At 51.4% G+C, this 22,159-nt stretch overlaps 1 protein-coding gene and 1 non-coding gene across 2 annotated transcripts; both read left to right on the top strand.

Moving 5' to 3' along the window:
* The first annotated feature begins 748 nt into the window (after positions 1-748).
* TARM1 (T cell-interacting, activating receptor on myeloid cells 1) lies at positions 749-20,164 on the top strand. The gene is made up of 14 exons (XM_037515602.2): positions 749-1,150; positions 3,800-3,835; positions 3,948-4,241; positions 4,697-4,996; positions 11,006-11,041; positions 11,157-11,450; positions 11,711-12,010; positions 14,731-14,859; positions 15,668-15,700; positions 16,100-16,186; positions 16,282-16,306; positions 16,709-16,746; positions 17,178-17,215; positions 19,854-20,164. The coding sequence occupies exons 1-14, from the start codon at positions 1,117-1,119 to the stop codon at positions 19,995-19,997; spliced, it is 1,788 nt and encodes a 595-aa protein (XP_037371499.1). The 5' UTR covers positions 749-1,116; the 3' UTR covers positions 19,998-20,164.
* Positions 4,407-4,540, top strand: LOC119250619 (small nucleolar RNA SNORA1). The gene has a single exon (XR_005126357.1). It is a non-coding gene; the product is annotated as a small nucleolar RNA SNORA1 (small nucleolar RNA).
* Positions 20,165-22,159: the final 1,995 nt, after the last annotated feature.

The following is a 22,159-nucleotide window of genomic DNA, read 5'->3' as shown; positions in this document are numbered from 1 at the left end:
TGCAGAGGACCTGTGGCAGATGAAGCAAGGTGACTGTGGAGAGGCACTGAAAGACTGAAACAGGGTATAATGATGAGAGAAAATGAGTTAGAGGAAGGCTCCGCTATACTGAACTTTGCTAAATAATAGCAAGACCCGTGCAGGGCATGTGTTATTTGGAGGGAAACTTGACACATACAGCCCTGGTGCTCATGGAGACTAGAGCTCTACAAAGGGTTTCCTGGTGAAGTCCTAGATGAAATTGTCTTTGCAGGTGTGCCTTCTTGGATATGCATTAAATACTTATTGTTCTCTCTAAGTGGGCTTGATGACCGAACCTTCTAGATTTTTCCATGTGCATGTCAGTCTTTCCCCATCTGTGGGACCCACCATTTACATTGTGCCTACATTCCTTCTACACCTCGCCACATGTGAAATGTGGCTCCTGGCCCCCCCCGAAGAGCCCCTCCCCACCAACATCTGGATGAAGAGGTTGATTTTACTGAAGATTTTGTGGAAGATGGTGAGGAGACACATTACTGTCAGCAACTTACAAACCCCTCACAAACATGTCTCTTCTGCCAAGTGGATTCCTTTTCTCTTACGTTCTTTAAGAACCTGTTGTTTCACTCTCTTCGACTCTCACTTCCCCATATCTCTGCAATATCTCATCTTTTCGAGTCAGCTCTGTCGTTGGTCCAACCCACAAACGTCCGTTCTCTGGGCATAACTGGAGTGTCATTTCCACTCACATCTGGTCTACCGAGAAGAATAGCAGTTCTCTGTGGAAGAGGAACATCTCTTTATTCTGGAGTGCCTGGGTCCAGCCACATTCTGTCACCGTGTAGAAGGGGCAGTGGATGTTAAGATTCACCTAGCGACTTCTCAAATACTTGGCACACTCTCAAAGAGGACTTCGAAGCCACCGGTCTGAACTCTGTGTTAATGTAAGCCTGCGCAATGTGGTTGCGAGCCTGTTGCAATAGCTGCTCATCACTTCCTGGTTGTGACGAGGAGACAAGTGTGGAAATGTGAGAGCGGAGGGTCAAAAGCCAAAGCGAAGCCGTTCCTGCATATCCCGGAGTCAAGAGACAGTAAAAGAGGAGGGAGATCCTTGGGGGAAGTTAGAGGGCTGCCATGCTCCCCCTATTCCTGACTCTGCTCTTCACTGGTAAGACTTGGGGGGAAGGAGGGTCATTGCAAGTGGTGGTGGTTGGGCTGTGGAGGCAGCCGAGTTGGTGAGAATCGTAGGTAAGGGGGAGGACGGGTAAGCAAAGACTAGAAACTTCAGTTTCCTGTATGCCGGAGTCCAGCTCCAGTGAACAGGGTTGAGAGAGGAATCCAAAAGAACCAAGGAATAAGGAAATGACAGACACAAAACAGATTTTAAGAGAAGCGGGACCCAGGGGACACAAGGCCTCTCACTCTGTGCTGAATGCAGATTCTGGGCTGCACAGTTCCGAAGACCATAGGTTTTCCACTGAGCCAAACACTGAGGTCATAATTTGGGGTCGTTAGGGTGGAAATGTTGGGAGGATGAATGCATGGATTCATGGCTGTGAAAAACCCCAAGAAGGGGTGTAAACGGTGAATCCAACGATAGGAGGGGCCGGAAAGTTTTTCTACGTAAAGACCAGGTAGCAGGCTGTGTGACCACGCTGTCCCTGCTGCAACTGCTCAACATCCGTAGGACTATCCGTCATCAAGAGGAGGAGATAGTGAGTGTGGGCCAGGATGTGGAGAGATGGACACCCTCATAGACTGTTGGTGGGAATGTAAATTGGTGCAGCCACTACAGAAAGCAGCACGGAGGTTTCTCAAAAATTGAAAAACAGAACCACCATAGGAGGCATCCATCCCAGCTCTGGGTGATTATCTGTAGGACAAATCAGTCTCTGGAAGAAACACTTACACACATGTTCACAACATGCAGCATTATTCACAGCAGCCAAGCAATGGAAACAATCTAAGTGCACCAACAGGTAAACGGATAAAGAAAACGCGGCATCGAGGCACAATAGAGAATTATTCAGCCACAAGAAAGAATGAAATTCTACCATTCACAACAACATGGATGGACTCCGAGGGCATTGTGTCAAGTGAGATAAGTCGGAGGAAGACAGATAGTGTGCGACTTTGCTTACGTGTGGAATCTTTAACAGCGGATCTCATAGAAACAGAGCAGAGCGGTGGTTTCTCAGCAGAAGAGGCTGTGGGAATGAGGAAATGTTGGTCAGACACACACTTCCAGCTATGAGATGAGTAAGATCTGGGGGGCTAGTGGACAGCATGGTAACTACCATATCATGTACTTGAAAGTTGCTTTAAAAAAACAAAAACAAACCCACCGATTACCCTCGTGATGACCACCTTTCCCAGCAGAGCGGCTGTGATAAGCCAGGTGCGCCCGAGCACCCGCGCGGATGGCTGGCGACACACCTCGCAGCGTCATTTTGATCCATCCCAGGTGGGGGATGTGTGCTCCCTCCTTCCAAGTGCTATCAAGTTTAGATTTTTGACATTTACTCTGGGCACCAAGGAAAACATGCTGGTGACTGCAATGCCCGAGGTGCCTTTTCGCGAACCCAAGGGCAGGAAGGCGGGTGGCATATATGCACGAGGGAGCCGGTGCAGGGAAAGGAGGACGCGTTTTGGCTGTTCTAGAAGAGCAGAGCAAGGGGAGCGAGGAGGACAGATGTTTAAAGGTTAGGTCCACGAGGTGGGCAGGAGAGAGCGGTGCCACAGCTTGTTCTGGCGGGCTGTGCCCGGCCATGCTCAGGCTGTTTACTGCCCAGCTGGGAATATGCGGATCTCAGCCATCCCCCAAGACAATTAATCAGAACTTAAGACCTTGCCTGGTGCCTTTGGCCAGTCTCGTGGGCCAAGATGTTTGGACACACAGAGAGTAGGAGCTACCGGTCAGTGATTTAAACCACCTGCCCACAAGGAATCCCAGGAGCTGAGTCCCAGATTTCATCTCCCCGTTTAAACAGGGCCCTGGGCAACTCAGCAGGGCCCAATTCCCTTGTTCAAAGGCAACGCACGTCTCACTGACTTGCTGTTTCTTTCACCGGGACTGCCTCGATACCCCTCAATAACATGCACTGCAATTAAATAAAACCCAGATACACTAGAAGACTAAGATGGATAAAGGATGGATGGTGGGAGCAATAGGTAGGTTCTGGGGCACAATGACAGAATCCTGGGGGCACTATGAGGGGAGAGGAATGTGGGGTGGTGACGGGGGACAACGTGAGAAATGAATGACTGCGCCTGGCCGCCAGACGTCCACGCCCTGACTCCTGGGAGCTGGGGTCTGTTCCTTCCCGTGGCAGAGGGGAACTGAGGTGGAAGATGGAATTCCAGCTGCGGGTCAGTTGGCCCCGTGGTGGCCTGTCAGTCCTGGGTTATCTGGCTGGTCCCTGGGTGACCCTATGGGTCTTCAGGGCAGTACAGAGAGGAGGAGCAGGTCAGACTCACCCACCAGGGCTGGCTTCAAAGATGGAAGAGCCACCAGGTAAGGAATGGGGTGTCTCTAGAAGCTGAAAAGGGCAGGAAAAGGAGCCCCCGCCTGGAGCGCCCAGAGGAAGGCATCTGCCAGCAGCTGGATTTTTGCCCAGTGTCACTGAACTTCTCTAAGCTACGGCGCTGCTCACTAGCGGGAGCCTGTTTTTATAAGCCACAGTTTTGTGGCCACTGGTCACAACACAATAGATTCTGCTGCCACATGGGTTCAGGGCAGAGCCGGGATGGCAGGAGAATGTGATGCAGGTGACAGGCTCCAGCGGGTCCCGCCTCACGGCCGATGATTCCTCTGCAGGGCTGCGCATGGGCCAAGGAGACACAGGAGGCCACGGTGAGTGTTTCCTCTACCAGACTCTGCTCCTGCCCTTCCCTCCCACCCTCCACCGGGCCTCCGGGGAGCAGGTGAGGACACGGAAGCCAGCCCTGGTCTCTGCTTCCTCCAGGGCCCCTTCCCAGGCCCTCCCTCACGGCCTGGCCCAGCGCGGTGGTGCCTGAGGGTGGTGACGTGACGCTGACATGCCGCGCGCCCATCGGGGACCCAGGAGAGTTTGTTCTCAGAAGGGGAGGATACACAGTGGTGGAAGTGCCCCCACCTGACTGGACAGAGGGCCTGGCCAAGTTCAGCCTCACTGGGCTAAAAGCCAGTCAAGCTGGAGAGTACACCTGTCACTACCAGACAAGAAAGAGGCCCCGAGAAACATCACCGCCCAGTGAGGCCCTTCTACTCCTGGTGACAGGTGAGGACACTGGGTCTTCTCAGGGGTGGGGGTGAGGGAGGAGCCAGAGACAGAGAGGGAGGCAAGGACGCCCCTGCAGCGCAGTTGGGGGGCTGGGGAGGGACAGGGCCAGAGCTGCTGGTGCCGTGTACCCAGGGCCTGCATGGGGCAGAAGTGCTTCCTGGTGGCCCCATTCGAGATGAGAAGGGGCACCCTTGCTCATGGTGTCCAGGAGTCGTTGATGTGGCCACATGGATATCAGGTTATGCTTCCATCACAGTAAGCTGATTGCAGTGGTGACAATGAGACCTGTGACATTTTTGCTATCCAAAAAATAAATAAATAAAAAATTAAAAAAAAAAAGAAGTGCTTCCTGGAGCTGGAGTGGACGAGCCCGGGGCCAGGCGTCTGCACCTCCTCCTCCCTGAGACCCCGCCAGGAGCACAGGGTGACCCCGGAGCCTTCTTGTCTTTCAGGTTTTTACAATAAACCTTCCCTCCAAGCCCACCCACGGGGAGAGGTGACCGCAGGAGAGAACGTGACCCTGCAGTGCCAGTGGCCACGCAACATGACTGAGCTGACACACTTTGTTATACTGAAGGCAGGAGAGTCAACACCACCCACCCAGGTCTCCACTTCACACGAGAGGGGAACCCGCTTCTCCCTTCCGAAGGTGACAGCCAGTGACAGCGGGAACTACAGCTGTGTGAGCCACATGACCAGGACTCCATTCCGGGCCTCGCTCCCCAGTGAGTCTGTCTCCATCCAGGTGACAGGTAAGGCTCTGCATCAGTTGGGGGATGTTTCCTTGATGTGACAGGAACGTGTCTGCTCTGCCACCCTGATTCTCCTTTCTCTGTCACTTGCGCTGTCCTCTCTTTGCAACATCTTGCTTCCACTCCCTTGTCCTTTTTTTTTTTTTTTAAAGATTTATTTATTTATGCCTACAAGAACTGGGGTACAGGTGAGAGGTGTGATGATGAGAGGATCCCCCAGAGACAGTGGGGTGTGAAACAGGCAGATCAACTGAAATGCACTGCTGAGAGGAGCAGTGGAGAGACAGGAGAGGTCTGCTGCACCACGTGCTGTGCGTCAGCTTCCTGGCCAGGGATCAAACTCAGGCCACAGTGGCTGGTGATAGCTTGAGAGAGCTGAAACTTAACCCCTGTGCCACCAGGGAAGCCCCAGGAATGGGCTTTTGAGACACAGACCAGGTCCAATTCCTGCTCTTGCCTCTCCTTTGTCTTTGAGGAGGCCTGGCTGTGCCTCCATTTACGTGTCTCCCATTACTTAAGAGATTCTAGCAACATTTGGCAGGAAGCACTATATATTACCCGGATGCAGAAGGTGGCAGATTGGTCAGCTGGGATGGAGTTGACTTGGGACTCACATCTCCAGCTTGCAGAGACAAGTCTTTTCTGAACAAAAGCAACATCAGCAGGGGCGGTTCAGTGCATGGATGTAGATGAAGAGACACAGAAACTTGCAGTTTCAGACATGCTGATAATTTCTTTGGGGGACCCGCTGGCCAAGTAAGGGCTATGAGCCCACACACACTTTGCAGGAGTTGAAAATGATTGTAAAGACCACAGCTTCACAAAACTCTGTAAAACTCAAAGAACTTGGTGCTGCCCCCAGACCAGGCAGCTCCTGGAGGACCACGCTCGACGGCTGATCTGGTGGGAACTGGTCTGAGCTATTCTGTGGGGGGATAAATGGGCCCGCTGGTCAGGGAAGGGGACACGCTGATGAACAGGACTGCTTTGGAACCAGGGCCCCAGAAGTTGGTGGGGGAGGGCTTCTATCAACCTGTCAGCATTGATTCGGGAAAGTGGGGGTGAGGACACGCAGGGGCTGCTGCAGCTGAGACACCAGCAGGCTCCGACACGGGACTCTGCAGCCCCCGCAACACGCGCGCCAGTCCAGGGCCTGAAGGATTAAGGAACCCCAAAAATAATTCATTTTGGCTTTCCTTGCTCCCAACATGGAAAACGCACCCGTGCAGCCCTCAAAAGAGGAGCCCCTGATCCTTTTTGCCAGGGATGCTTCTGCTCATCTTCAAGCTCTCACTACTCCATTGTCTCTGTTCTACACTCAGCAGATGCTCAGCATTGCCCTCTGGGGGCCTATGGGTCTTCTTTGTTTTTGTTTTGTTTTGTTTTTTATAGAGGCATGTTTATTTATTTGTTTGTTTGTTTGTTTTTGTTTATACAAGCACTGGGTACAGTCAGAAGGGCGGGAGGGTGAGAGAATTCACCAGAGCCAGAGCGGGGAGCAGAGCAGGCAGAAGGACCGAAGCACACTGCTGAGGGGAGCAGCGGGCGGCAGGAGAGGTCTGCGCGCCATGCGGGACCCTCCTCCGGTGGCCGGGGAGCAGCCGGGGATCAAACCAGCGCTGCAGAGGCCGCGGGCAGCTTCGCAACCCAGCGCTCAACCGCTGCGCCACCGGGGAGGCCCTATGGGTCTTCTTTGATAATGGAACTGACTGCCACAGTTAGTGAGGGAACTATCTGGCAACAGTCCCTAGTTCTTGTCCAATGGACAACATGGAGAGACTTGGATGACCGCCGGTACCCTCCACAGCCAAGTATCTCCTCAGTAGGAATCCGTCAGGTCAAGCCTTAGGGGTGTGTGTGTGTGAGTGTGTGTGTGTGTGTGTTAGTTCCCTAATCCCTAACATTTGACTGAGACAGACAAGGATTTTCTGAGTCTAATGATTTCAGATCGGCACGGAGGACATGCTGCAATCCCAAAATCAGCACAGTTACGGAAATTGGCTGTGGGAGACAGGAAGTGAAAGGTCACAGCAAAGCCATTTGTTCCAACACTCTAGTCTCAAGTGAGGCTGTGGCTGTGACCATCCCAGCTTCCCTCGCTGCTGGGGACCCCAACCTGAAGAAAGACCCCAGACAGGCTGATCAGCCACTATGATCTCGAAGCTACTCTTCCTCCTCTGTTTCAGTAAGTCTCGCGGGACGGCACCTAGGGATGGCAGAAAATTGGTGTGAGGTGTGTCAAAAGGAAGGTAACTATAACGTAAAGGCAAGGAAAATGAATGTTAGAATATTTTAACTATATCCTGCTCCTTTCAAGCCGTGAGTCTGAAGCCTACTGAAGGTGAGTCACTGGGAGGGAGAGGCATCAAAGACTCGCTGCAAACGGCTCTCTGGTTGATAAAACCAACGGCACCATAAGAGTGCTGAGTGCACCCATCACGCAAAGCTTAACCACCTTCCGTCCACCTAACATCACCACACGTAAGACCAGTGGGGTGTGTTCCATGTTTGGGAACTAACTCTCTGATACTCCCCAAAACAATGACAACAACAACTGCCAGAGTAAGATGCACTCTTAGAGGTTAGGATCTGAGCTTGCACCATGAGGCGACCATGTTGCACAGACACAGATCAACCAGAACTGCCTCCCTCCACAAATGTTGCTTCCGCTCAGCCATGACGTTACATGAAGTGGGACACACGCAAGGGGTGTTGACATGGAAGCATCCTGGGTGTGTCTGAATAAGCCAGGAAAGCAAAGATGAGTGGTTCAGACTCTCCCCAGCTGGGGGACTACGGCACAATAGAAATGAGTCTTTCCAGAAAACAGGAGAGCTTGAGATCCACAAGGAGAGGAGATCTTGCCTTGGTTTGGTCCTTGGCACTTGGTTTTCCCTCTCAACATAATTTCCGGACTCCAGTCTTTACACTGTTCCATGGAGCATTCTGTACTCTGGAGGTGTGTGCTAGGAAGACGTTTCCAGTAATGTTTTTAGAGGGACCTGTCGGGATAGAGCGAAGAAGGTCTGGTTTACAGCCTCCAGCTAACTTTATTCTAAGACGACACCACATAATGCACATAAATACAAAATTTGTGTTAATTGACCATGTTATCGGTCAGGCTTCTGATCAGCCACAGGCTATGAGTAAAGTTTTTCAGAAAGTCAAAAGAGATATACATGGTTTTCAACTGCCTGGGGGATGGAGGCCCCAACCCCTGCCCGTGTTTATACTTTTAACCATTTGTCAATGCACGTTCAGTTCAGCAGTCTTAAATACATTTGCATTGCTGTGTGACCGTGAACCAAAATCTCATCAACCCCAACATAAACTCTATCTCCGCTTCTTTTCTCCACACCCCGGGAACCTCTACTCTGCTTCTGTGACCCTGCCTGTCTGAGTTACTTGGTCTAAGTGGGAGGGCGCACTCTCTGTCCTTGCGGGATGGCTAATTTCCCTCACTGCGTTGTCAAGGTCTTTCCTGTCGTAGCCCACAGCACAATTCCACTCCTTGTGCCCAATACATCCTCTCTCTGGCTAGACCACATTCTGTCCCTCCGTTTATCCTCTTCATCACACCTTCAGTCTCTTCACCTTCTGGCCATTTAAGAATTTTATATTTCAAAATACAAACTGTCATATTTTCACCGGCCCATGCAATTGTAGCCCAAAGGCCTGAGAACGTCTCCTTTTCACTGAAACAAAACCGCCTGCTCCGTGAGGGGGAGAAAGAGGAAATCTCCTTGAAAAAAAGACCTAATCAACATCCATTGAGTTAGATCCATGTCTCTCTCACATCAACATTCATAAACAGGCATGATACTCATTTTATTTAATTTTTCCCAACAACGAGAATTTTATGTTAAACATTGTGTCACTGTCTATCGAGGTAACATGGTTTATAACACTGTGTATGACTGAGGAGTGCAGGTTCACTGCTCCTCAGATATAAGTTGCCAGACCACACCTATCACAAAACCCCCCAAAATCCTCCACTACAGTCCATGGGGGTCCCATCTCCCCTTTGCTCCCTACCTCCCTCTACCCCTCAAAGCCTCAGTTCCACAGCCAGTTTCTAGGACTAGTTTCTGTTCAGCTTGTTCCTTGTTTTCTTTCTCTACATCCCACCTGAGTGAAATCATGCAGTACTTGTCTCTCTCCCGACTTATTTCACTCAGCTTCATCCCCTCCAGCGTGGACGGAATTGGGGATGGTAATTTTACAGGGATCTCGGCTCTCACACAAAATGGCATCTAGCACACTGGGGCATTAATGGCGGAACTGTCGGTGTTGTTCAGATCACTTTCCCTTGGAAGGTTCTTTCTCAGCACACGGATGTGGAGTGTGTGTGTTGTGGGTCTGAGGGATGTTTTGCCAGGTTCCCTGAGACAAGGTTCTCTCACCCAGTGTAGATTTGCATCACTGGGAAGCATGGACCTTTGGCGCCTGAGTCTTACCCCAAACGATTCTCATTAAATGATTTTGCGATTTAGTCCCTCCCAAAGGAAGCCAATGTGGAGATATGATTAAGAACAACTCAGTCAGGGCCTCCCTGGTGGTGCAAGGGGTTAAGCACAGCACTGTGAAACAATCTGCAGCCTCTGCAGCATGAGTTTGACTCACGGTCGGACAGGGAGCTACCCACATGGTGCAGCAGACCTCTCCTGCCTCACCCCTGCTCCCCTCAGCAGTGGATTTCAGTCAGTCTGCCTGTTCTGTTCCCCACTCTGTCTCTGGTGTGTCCTCTCACCCCCTACACCTCCAGCCTGTACCCAAGTTATTGTGTGCATAAGTGAATAAATCTTTAAAAAAAACAAAAAAAAAAAAGAGAACATCTGAGTCAGAGAACGCTAAAGGCAGCTGCATGTGGAGAGGGGACGGCTCTAGGTGCTCCCTTTCCTGGAATCGCCATTTGGATTTTCTGAGGCTTGTGTCAGGACACGCAGGGACTCTGTTCTCTCTGGAGTATGAAAGGCTGACAAGAGACAACTGCAAATGCTGGAGCAGAACCTTCAAACCAAAGACTAAGGTGGCCTCAACCAGTGCTTCCCACGGACCGGGCTCACCCCTCCAGGAGTCAGCCTTCCTCCCCCAGTATTGGTGGTGGCGATGGAGAGGTCTGGACGTGAGGAGACATGAGAGAAGATGGGGGAGAGGAGGCTGCCGCTCCTCAGCCCAGCTGGTGCTGGGGCATCTTGTAATCATTTTTTCCAATTATGTTTATTGAGGAAACATCCTTTCCATGGTTGTATCTCTGGGGGTTACAGGATCAAACCTCTGCAAATGCATGTTTTCACCCCCTGCCCATCACCAGTGCCCCCGAATCCTCCACCATGTTCCAGTGGGGCACCTTGGCCCTCAGCAGCGTGGCTTGCTGAGGTCCTACACTGTGCCACAACTGTGTGGACGCCGGGGTGCTGAGGCCAGCAGCACCGAGACCCCTGCCTCCGGGCGCTCTAGTGGTGGCCCGTGTCCGCCATGGCAGGAGGGTGTGAGCAACGGCAAGCGCACTGCAGGCTCCACGCCCTGGCGGCTCTATCTCCACACTGTCACCCAGACACAGGAGGCCTTCCCTGTGGGGCCTCGTCTATCATGGAGACTGTGAGGAGACCCTCAGGTCTGTTTGGGGCCAGGGACCCTCGTGTCCGACGCCGCCTCAGTCTCTCTCACGGTTCTTGCCTCCTCCCCAGGCGGGGCTGTGGGAATCCAGACAATCCGACACAGACCTACTAGGAATGTGAGGCTGAGGTGGCTCAGGACAGAAGATGAGAAAAGGAGAGTTTGTGGGATTTCGTGGAACCCAGAAAGGCGCTGGGGCCTCGGGAGTGGGAGCCGCAGCCTTTCTGTGAGCCAGGAGGGAGGCGCTGAGCGGGGAGAGTCCAGTGTGGGGACAGGAGGACCCCAGGGGACAGGCATGAGCTCAGTGAGGGCCTGGCCCAGTTCCTGGGCATCAGGGAGGAGCTGGGCGGCTCCAGCGGGACCGACTCATGGATGATGATTCCTCTGCAGGGCTGCGCGTGGGCCAAGGAGACACTGGAGGAGACGGTGAGTGTTTCCTCTACCAGACCCTGCTCCAGCCCTCTCCGCCCTTCCTCCCTCACTGGGCCTCCGGGGAGCAGGTGAGGACATGGCAGCCAGCCCTGAACTCTGCTTCCTCCAGGGCCTCTTCCCAGGCCCTCCCTCACGGCCTGGCCCAGCGCGGTGGTGCCTGAGGGTGCTGATGTGACGCTGACATGCCGCGCGCCCATCGGGGGCCTGGGAAAGTTTCATCTCAGAAGGGGAGGACACACAGTGGTGGATGTGCCCCCAACTGACTGGACAGAGGGCCCGGCCGAGTTCAGCCTCACTGGGCCAAAAGCCAGTCGAGCTGGAGAGTACACCTGTCACTACCAGAGAAGAGAGAGGCCCCGAGAAACATCACCGCCCAGTGAGGTCCTTCTACTCCTGGTGACAGGTGAGGACACCCCGTCTTCTCAGGGGTGGGGGTGAGGGAGGAACCAGAGACAGAGAGGGAGGCAAGGGTGTCCCTGCAGCGCAGTTGGGGGGCTGGGGAGACACAGGGGCCCAGCTGGCGCCCTGTACCCAGGGCCTGCAGGAGGCAGAAGTGCTTCCTGGAGCTGGAGTGGACGAGGCCGGGGCCAGGCGTCTGCACCTCCTCCTCCCTGAGACCCTGCCGGGAGCACGGGATGACCCTGGAGCCTTCTTGTCTTTCAGGTTCTTACCCCAAACCTTCCCTCCAAGCCCACCCAAGCGGAGAGGTGACCACAGGAGAGAACGTGACCCTGCAGTGTCAGTGGCCCCGCCACGTGACTGAGCTGACACACTTTGTTATACTGAAGGCAGGAGAGTCAGCACCACCCACCCAGGTCTCCACTTCACACGAGAGGGGAACCGACTTCTTCCTTCTGAAGGTGACAGCCAGTGACAGTGGCAACTACAGCTGTGTGAGCCACCAGACCAGGGCTCCATTCTGGGCTTCGTGCCCCAGTGAGTCCGTCTCCATCCAGGTGACAGGTAAGGCTCTGCCTCATTTGGAGAATATAGTGGACAACTTCCAGCTGTGGGGCAGTGAGCAAGGGAGTGGAGGCACCGGGGTGGGGGGGCAGTCCCTGTGTTCCCACAAAGCTCTGGATCCTGAAGAAATCATTTGGTAGAAACAAGTTAGGACCAGGATCCTGTGGAATAGTAGAGAGGATCTTCACTAAGAAAGAACAGGAAGTGGAGACTCCACAGGAGCTGGGCCGAGGGCTTCCATCACAGTGACCAGGTGTGCTTTGAGGTACCAGGATGGGGGTGTCATGCCTGCGAGTTAGATCAGATGTAGCCACACAGTTGTTGCTCATCTCCTAGGCAGGATGCCTCTCATTTAGGCTAAAGTGTGAAGGACACTTCCTAGGAATACAAAAGGAGGTTCCGGCAAGAAGGCAGAGGAGGAGGGAGAATGACAATGCTCCCAAGGAATGCCTCTCCCAGACAGATGCAGTGACTTCCAGAAAGATCTGTGTTCCCTTTTCTTTTCTTTTTTTTTTTTTAATTGGCTGTTAGTTTATATTCTTATGTGACTTCTTTTTTTCCAAATCTTTTTTTTTAAGATTTATTTATTTATTTATATATACAAGCACTGGGTGCAGTCAGAAGCGCAGGAGGGTGAGGGAATTCACCAGAGCCAGAGCGGAGAGCAGAACAGGCAGACTGACGAAGTACACTGCTGAGGGGAGCAGCAGGCGCGACAGGAGAGGTCTGCGTGCCATGTGGGACCTTCACCTGCGGCCGGGGATTGAACCGGCACTGCAGAGGCTGCGGGCAGCTTCGCAGCCCAGGGCTCAACCAAGCCCTGCGCCACCAAGGGAGGCCCAAAATAATGATTTTTTTTTTATGTTGTGGTAAAAATGCAAAAGTAAATTTTATGATCTTCCCCATTTTGAACTTACAGTTCAGGGCACTAAGCACATTTTATCTAATTTACTTCATTGGTCTGGTCTCTATATGACATATGAGTGAAATGACACAACTTTCATCTGACTTGTTTCACTAAACACAATACCCTCAGGCCATCCATGTTATTGCAATTGGCAGGGTTTCAGCTTTTAATTTTTCATAGCTGAGTAGCATTCCATTGTGTACACAAACCACATTTTTTTTTTTTTTTTAGAGAGGCATGTTTTATTTATTTGTTTGTTTTGTTTATACATGCACTGGGTACAGTCAGAAGCGCGGGAGGGTGAGAGAATTCACCAGAGCCAGAAAGGAGAGCAGAGCAGGCAGAAGGACCGAAGGACACTGCTGAGGGGAGCAGCGGGCGGCAGGAGAGGTCTGCGCGCCATGTGGGACCCTCCTCCGGTGGCCGGGGAGCAGCTGGGGATCGAACCGCGCCGCAGAGGCCACGGGCAGCTTCGCAACCCAGCGTGCAACCGCTGCGCCACCGGGGAGGCCCAAACCACATCTTCTTGATCCTCTCATCTGCCACTGGGCACTTAGGTTGTTTCCAGCTCTTGACTATAGTATCTGCTTTTCTGTGACTGGCTTATTTCACTTTGCCTAATGGTTACAGACCCAGAAGTAGAATTGAGGGGTCATATGGTAGTGCCCTCTTTCTAATGTTTTTAAGAAAGAAGTGATGGGGAGTGAACTGAGAACTTCTCTGAAGCGCTTCTCTGAACTTCTCTGAACTGCCACCTTCTCTGAAGCACGGGCTCAGAAGGGAGGGGTCTTCAAAGGAAGAGTGAGGTGGTGGGCATCAAATCAGAACTGACGGGGGTCCCACCTCGGCTCTGCCACGAGCCTGGTGATCGGAGCAACCTGTGTCAGCCCCTTGAGGTTTAGTTTGTTCATCTGTAAAGGCAACCTTGTCTTTGCTCTCTCTTGACCTCCCTGCACCAGAAGGGTTATACACAGGTCTGTGGCTACGAGGGACGATGATAGATCAGGTTCAAGAGCAGACCCTCCAGCCATGTTAGTGCAGGTGACTGCAGGTCAGGGTAGGTGCTGTGTTAGTGCAGGTGACTGCAGGTCAGGGTAGGTGCTGTGTTAGTGCAGGTGACTGCAAGTTAGGGTAGTGCCCTGTTAGTGTGGCTCCCAGCGAGCACTAGAGAAGATGGCCAAGAGGCTCCACTAGTCTTGTCCTGGAAACCACAGTGATATTTCCTCTAGAAGAATTCTCCCAACAGGTTGTACTAGCCAGGGTTCTCCAGAAAACCATAACCCGTAGGATGGAGATATATGTCTATCTAAGCACACATCTGCACCCACACACATACAAATAATATACAATATACATGCTTAGATGTAGATCTCTATCTATATATGCACAAGAACGTGTATATATAAATTATACATATATAAGTTACATGTAACATATATATCACATGTACTTGACTTTACTATATAAATTATATAAAATATATCCCATATATGTGTATATAATAAATAGTATAACCTACATGTAAGATTCCCTTTCTTTTGAGAAATTTGAAAAACACTAATAGGAAAAAATAAGTTATATATATATATGCACACACACATATAAAATCTCCTTGCCAGATGCATCTACAGCTGTCTGTCTGTGTTTCTACCCTTATCACATATGCCGAGATACACGAGAGACACTGAGGAAGAGGTATCAAGCACTGCCTGATGAATGTGGGGTCGATGAGCCTGAGAACTGCAGGGCAGGCTGGAAACCCAGGCAAGAGTTGATCCGCATGGTGGAGACAGACACCGTTCTTTATGTTTAGGGTCTTCACCCACAGAGGAAGGTAACCTGCCTCCCCTAGAGTCCACTGCCTCCAGCACTAGTCAAATGCAAAATAGCAGCAACCTGTCTGACTCAACAACTGGGTACCAGAGCACAGCCAAGCTGACAGGTAAGAGCAACCATCCCACCAGCCAACTCCAGAGTCCTGGGGCACTTGGGGACATTTTAGAAGTACTGTCTTCTTTCTCTCTGCCCCATTTTATTTCATTCTGCTGCCTCGATAGAGCTAAAACTCAGAAAACGTTCCTTCCACATGCCAGTGAGAACTGATAAGAATTTCCACTCTTTTGAGAAACCTGAAAAAGACCATCTCATAGAAATAACAGCATCCACTACCCAGAATTTTACTTGTTCCCATTTAGTCATATTTGCTCCAAGTTGTCTTTTTTGCACAAGTAAAGATAAAAAGAAGTTCCTCTTTTCTGCCAAACCCATTTGCATTTTTTCTGCCTCTCCCCAGTAGAAACGTCTACCCTGAGGCTGGTGTCAGCATATCTGGGCATGCTGCTTACTATGTAGATTCGCTTGCGAAATAATAGTGCTGAAAAACTATAGGGCAGGGCCTCCCCTGGTGGCGCAGCGGTTGAGCTCTGGGCTGCGAAGCTGCCTGCAGCCTCAGCAACGCTGGTTTGATCCCCAGCCGCTGGGCGAGGGTCCCACATGGCGCGCAGACCTCTCCTGCCGCCCGCTGCTCCCCTCAGCAGTGTCCTTCGGTCCTTCTGCCTGCTCTGCTCCCTGCTCTGGCTCTGGTGAATTCTCTCACCCTCCCGCGCTTCTGACTGTACCCAGTGCTTGTATAAATAAATAAATAAATCTTAAAGAACAAAAAAATTAAAAGTGATCAATTTAAAAAAAAAACAAAACTATAGGGCAATAGATGTTCTTCATTTTTTTAACTCAGAAATTGCACTTTCTAGATACAGGAGAAAAGTCTCCAAACTTTTTTCAAGGTAAGAGAACAGACCTTCTGGGGTCACCCAGTTGTTCAAACATGAGGTAAGGTTTCCTGGGGAGGCAGCAAGAGCTGTCACCAGGCGGCTTCTTGGGGTGTCTATCTGTATTTCTATACGACCAAAAGATGCCTGGTTTGATCTTTCAAGGCGGGCAGGACTAGAGTCTCAGCTCCACCTACTTATTCATGGTGTGACTGGACATCAAACATTGACTGTCCCCCACCCCCACCTTCTGCACCCCTAACAGGCATTGCACCATCCCCCTTCCAGGACACATGTAAGGGGGAGGAAAATGTAGTGACACTTGCAGTGTGCCACAGGAGGGCGATGAGCGGTAGGATTTTTAGGCACCAGAACATGCCTGTCTGTCCCTCTTCCCTGCTCTCTCCCCACCAGGGCCCACAGGATTCATCGTCATTGCCATCTGCACTTTGCTCCTCGTGCTCCTTGCATCCTTCCTCATCTACAAACACACCCGATGTGGTGAGTTCAGGAAGCCGAGGTCTAAGTCTTTGGGAGGAATAGGGTGCGGATGCTAACACCAGGGTCATTTCATCTCCCTTCTTTTTCATCCCCAGGGGCAGCTGACAAGGTGACCACAAGGTAGGCCCAGTCACGAGAATCCCACCAGCCAACACTTAGCTGGTCCCCCGTCCTTGACTGCACTACTTCTCCATCTTCCTTACCTCCACCTTCAGGGGGTCCCCCACCAGCTCCAGTCACCAGCCCAACTTCTCTCCATCATCCTCACTTCTCAGAAGTTCAGTGTCCTTCCCCTGGAGTCTTTCCTCATGCACCGCATGGCCCCGCCCCTTCCTTCCCCCTCATTTCTCAACACTTTTCCAACACAGAACCCCTTGAGTGGGGAGTATGGGCTGGAAGTGGGCAGAGAGACTAGTTGCAGGGGACCTTGTTTTGTGCCCCATCACCACCCACTTATCCACACAGTTTGGATTTCTCTCCGGTTTCCTTTTTCCCTAATGCTCCATTCTGCTTCTCCCTCAGCTCCCGCTCTTGGAAGGAACCTGAAGAAATGGAGACAAGTAATCACGGGGGAAGAAAGTGGCTGCGTGTGTGTGCATGGATCTGTGCATGTATATGAAGCACAAATAGGTGTTTGTGTGCATGCGAGTCTGTATTTGAGTGTGGTGGGTGTGCAGGACTGTATGCATGCATGTGAACACGTGTGCATGCATATAGCAGTGTGTGTGATAATGTGAGCATGTGGTGTGTGCTTGCATGTGCATGGCGAGTGTGTGAGGGTGTGCAGTTTGCATGTTCACATGCAAATCTGTGTATATGTATGGGCTTGTGGATGCTGCATGCATGCATTAGTGTGCTCCCGTATGCCCACATGGGTGTGAATGTGTGGGCGCGCATGTGCATGTGTGTGCCTGCCTGAGTATGTGTATATGTGTGTAGACCTGACCCCTGGAGCCCGGGGTGAAGCCACACACACTCTCTCCCCTCCCAGATGCAGTTATACCTGGGCAGAGTCGCTCTCCGGCCTTGGTGAGTTTCCACTGTGGGGATTTCCCCGCAGCCCCTTCCTCCTTCCAGATTCTCCATCTCCCACCTTGTTTTGTCAATGATGTGAACCCCCGTTTTCATCCCATACCAGCCGCGCCTCAACATTTCAGGACAGCCCGGTCTGAGTTCTTCTGTGCCTTCCCAGGCGGTGGGACCTTCATCCCAGGCCTTGTCCTTCTGAGGACATGTCCCGTTGTAGAGGGGACGACCCCCTTCCTCCTAGGTGAGATGGAGCTGACAGCCACAGAGCGAGCTCTAGGATCCCTCATGTGGTGTGTGCATTCAGTACCTTGAGACGATATTACTATTATTATTATTATAATAACCACTGGTATCGAGAGGTTTCCCACCCTGAGCCTCAGTTTCTTCATCTGGACAACAGTGACCCCAGACCCAGCAGAGCGGCCGTTATTATGAACAGCAACCCTTAATCGTCTTTCCTTTACAGTTCAATTTTTTTTTTTAATTCTGGCAAGACACACCTAACACAGATTCACCATTTTCACGTTTACAATTCAGTGACATTTGCGACCTCCCCCGTGCCCTGGAACAATGACCTCGTTCCAGAACACTCCATCACCCAAGAGAAGACCTCACACCCTTTCAGCCATCACTCCCCTCCATCAGGAACCTGCTTTCTATGCCGCTGGATTTGCCTATTCTGGACACCGCATATTAACACCAGAGTCAGGACCAGAGACAGGACCCCGAGGGGTAGGGTAGCGGGGAGCTTAAGTGGCAAGTTGATAATTTTGAATAAGAAGTTGGGAGACATTCAAGAATGAATTTATTTCCTAATCATCTATGTCGTCAAAAACAGGAAGCCTCTGGTGAGGGAGGTGCGAGAAACTTTTTTTAAAAAACAAGACTGATTTCCACATCCCTCCTCTAGTCCTCGCTCGGTAACGCAACTATTCAAAAAGTCATTCTAGATGCCTGGATGTGGTTCCGAAACACATTTCTCTTTCAAGTTCTCTCCTTCTCAGCCTACCCTCACTGAGGTGGTTTTAAACGTTTCAGCTGAAATCCAGCAGTTGACTTCCCTGCCTCCAATCTTCCCCACTAACTTCAGTCTGCATATGAACCAGAGTCCTCCTGTTACAAGAAACACCCCCCCCATCCTTTGTGTCCCTTTGTTCCTTTCCCTCTTAACTCAAAGCCCTCAGGAGGTTTTTTATTTTTATTTTTTAAAGATTTATGTATTTATGCATACACGAAGTGGGGTGTAGGCCAGAGGTATGGGGAGGTGAGAGGATTCACCAGAATCCTGAAGTGGGGAGCAGAACAGGCAGATTGACTGAAGTACACTGCTGCGGGGAGCAGCAGGGGAGTCAGGAGAGGTCTGCTGTGCCATGTGGGTAGCTCCCTGGCTGGGGATCGAACTCGTGCTGCAGTGGCTGTGGATAGCTTCATAGGTTATGTCTTAAAACTTGCACCACCAGGGAGGCGCAAGGATGTTTTTTAATGTGCACAATTCTTGGAAGTGTTTTACGTTGTCAAATTGTCTGCTATGCAAATGATCAGTATTTGTTTTGATCATTCTGACTTGCTTTACTACACACAGTTCTCTTAAACCCCCTCTATTTTATTGAAAATGGCTGCCTTCATCCTTTCTTGTGGCTGTATAATATTCCATGGAGTGGATATAACACGTCTTCCATCCAACATCCTTTGATGGAGTTGGGAGACACTGTTGCTGCCTCATCCCAGGCTAGCACTTGGGAAGCCTATTCCCAACGCCTGTGTGGATAAATTCTGCAAAATTCCCTTTTCTCTTAATTGCAAAGTTCTTTGTAAATTTCTCCTAAATTTACAGCCTAGAGACCACAATTCTTTACTGGAATGACCAGTAAATGGGCTCCCATTCTAGGGACTTCCATGTGCATGTGATAAAAGTTTGTCTTTTCTCTTGTTAATACTTCTTATGTCAATTATTTTTATTTAATCTTTAAATTATGTTGTAGTCTATGGACTGGGTAGGGTAGAGAAAGAGCAGCTTCCTCCCCAATAATAGCTGGATGGATGAATTACCCATCTCTGCATAACAAATCATTCCCAAACTAGGAACTTCATGCAACACTAACGATCTCACAGCACCTGCAGGGCAGGCCTCAGCTGGGTCCTCTGGGGGTCTCACAGAGCTGTGACAAGGTATTGTCAGGGCTGATTAGGGTTTGGTTAAAATATTTGCTTCCACATCCACTCAAGGTGGTTGTTGGTAGGATTCAGCGGCTTGCTGACTGCCGGCTGGTGATCACGCCAGCCACAGACCATGCCAGCCACGTGGGCCTCTCCAGAGTGTAGATTCTACCAAGGCAGCTGGTTTCCTCAGCTTGAGCAGATAAGAGGAAATAGAGAAGTATGAGAAAGTGATGGGAAAGGCCATAGCCTTTCATAGCCTAGTCTTAGACATGACACCCCCTTTTTGTCTGTATTCATTGGGTAAAACAAGTCCAGTCAATACTCAAGAGGGGAGGGGGCATCACAAAGACATGACGAGGAGGAGGCTCATGGAAGATACCTTAGAGAGCTGACTACCACACTGCTATGGCTGCTAACACGGCACAGTCAAATTTTCCTCCTGGGAACACTTGACCCCTTTCTCCCTGTTTACTATCAGGATGAAGGAGCTCAGGTGTCACCAGCTGAAGAACCCTGTGGAGTGACTTACGCTGAGCTGGACACCAGAGCCCTAAGGGAGCGCCCTTCCAGCCAGATGAACCCGTCTCTGGAAACCTGTGTCTACTCAGCCCTTAAAACATAGCCGGGGAAGATCTGGACCCCGGAAGGAAAAACTTCTGACCAGAGGAGTATGGGGCAAAGGTCTCATGGGGGGGCTTATGGTAATAGGGATCCTGTTCCTCAAATCTTCTCAAAACGTATGAATGTTTAAGTGAGAGGTGTCGTTCACAGTCGGCAATAAGCCAGTGAGCGAGGGGGGGGGGGGGCTGGGCCATCTGCAGACCAACCATGGGATCAGCAGCTGCGGGCTCTGGCTCAGGTCGTATCAGCCTGAGCTCTGGGGACTGGCGGGAGGCGAGAGATGGAGTCACTCATGCACAGTCTGGACACAGGCTCGGGGGAGCTTCCTGGTTGGTGGCAGACGCTGATGTCCGGGGAGAGTGATTCATCCTGAGAACACAGGACGCTTCACTCTTGGGAGCCCCAGTCCTCACTGTATGCGTCGCTTCATTTGCGTTGGCCCTGATTTGTAGCCTTTACAATAAAATCACCACATTTTCTAAAATTGTGTGATCCTGGCAAATGAATGAAGCTGAGGTACTAGTCGGAACCTCCAGTTTTCTAGGCAGTTGGTCAGAAGGACAGGAGACCCGGGAACACCTGAGCTGACAGCCGAGGTCCAAAGTCGGGGCGGGCTTGTGGACACGGAGCCCTTAGCCTCTGAAACCCGCGCTGACTCCAGTTACTGTGGGAATTGCGTTGCGGCTCAGAAGTGGCTCCCCCACCCGCTGCCACCACCACTTGAGCTTTTGAATTAGACCCCGACCCTGGAGCACCTTGCTTGCAGCCCTGAGCACCCTGTCAGATTGTGTGTGGTCCCGGCCCACTCTGACTAGGAGGTGATGAATGTGTCACCTGCATCCTGGGTTTGTGTGATATCATTTTCACAGCAACAGATCATCAGCAGAACCACTCAGACTTGTGCCTCCTTCCACAGAATGATGCCTGACTCCAGGAAACACCCCACCTCTGTGGGCCGAGGGGCGGGGGCGGGCAGGGCTTCCAGTGATTTTCTGGAAAGGGAATGGGCCCTTCTTTTTTCAAGATTTATTTTATTTATTTATGCATACAAGATCTGGAATGTAGGCCGGAGGTGCGGGGGTGAGAGGATCCACCAGAGAGAGAGTGGGGAACAAAACAGGCAGATCTACTGAAACACACTGCTGAGGGGAGCAGCGGGGAGACAGGAATGCTTTGCTGTACCATGTGGGTCAGCTTCCTGGCCAGGGATCAAACTCAGGCCACAGTGGCTGGTGATAGCTTGACAGAGCTGAAACTTAACCCCTGTGCCACCAGGGAAGCCCCAGGAATGGGCTTTTGAGACAGACCCCAGGTCCAATTCCTGCTCCTGCCTCTCCTTTGTCTTTGAGGAGGCCTTGCTGTGCCTCCATTGACGTGTCTCCCATTACTTAAGAGATTCTAGCAACATTTGGCAGGAAGCACAGATTATTACCCAGATGGAGAAGGTGGCAGAGTGGTCAGCTGGGATGGGGTTGACTTGGGACTCACATCTCCAACTTGCAGAGACAAGTATTTTCTGAACAAAAGCAACATCAGCAGGGGCGGTTCAGCACATGGATGTAGATGAGGAGACACAGAAACTTGGAGTTTCAGACACGCTGATAATTTCTTTGGGGGACCCGCTGGCCAAGTAAGGGCTATGAGCCCACACACACTTCGCAGGAGTTGAAAATGATTGTAAAGACCACAGCTTCACAAAACTGCAAAACTCAAAGAACTTGGTGCTGTCCCCAGACCAGGCGGCTCCTGGAGGACCACGCGGCTCCTGGAGGACCACGCTCGACAGCTGATCTGGTGGGAACTGGTCTGAGCTATTCTGTGGGGGGATAAATGGGCCCCCTCGTCAAGGAAGGGGACACGCTGATGAACAGGACTGCTTTGGAACTCGGGGGCCCCAGAAGTTGGTGGGGGAGAGGTTCTATCAACCTGTCAGCATTGATTTGGGATAGTGGAGGTGAGACGCGCAGGGGCTGCTGCAGCTGAGACACCAGCAGGCTCCGACACGGGACTCTGCAGCCACCGCGACACGCGCGAAGTCCAGGGCCTGAAGGAATAAGGAACCCCAACAACAATTCATTTTGGCTTTCCTTGTTCCCAAGATGGAAAACGCACCCGTGCAGCCCTTCAAAAGAGGAGCCCCTGATCCTTCTTGCCAGGGATGCT

This window comes from Talpa occidentalis, unplaced genomic scaffold (assembly GCF_014898055.3).
Source record: "Talpa occidentalis isolate TD23 unplaced genomic scaffold, MPIMG_talOcc4v2.1 talOcc4.17, whole genome shotgun sequence".
NCBI lineage: Eukaryota > Metazoa > Chordata > Mammalia > Eulipotyphla > Talpidae > Talpa > Talpa occidentalis.
This window is presented reverse-complemented; position numbering and strand designations above follow the sequence as displayed.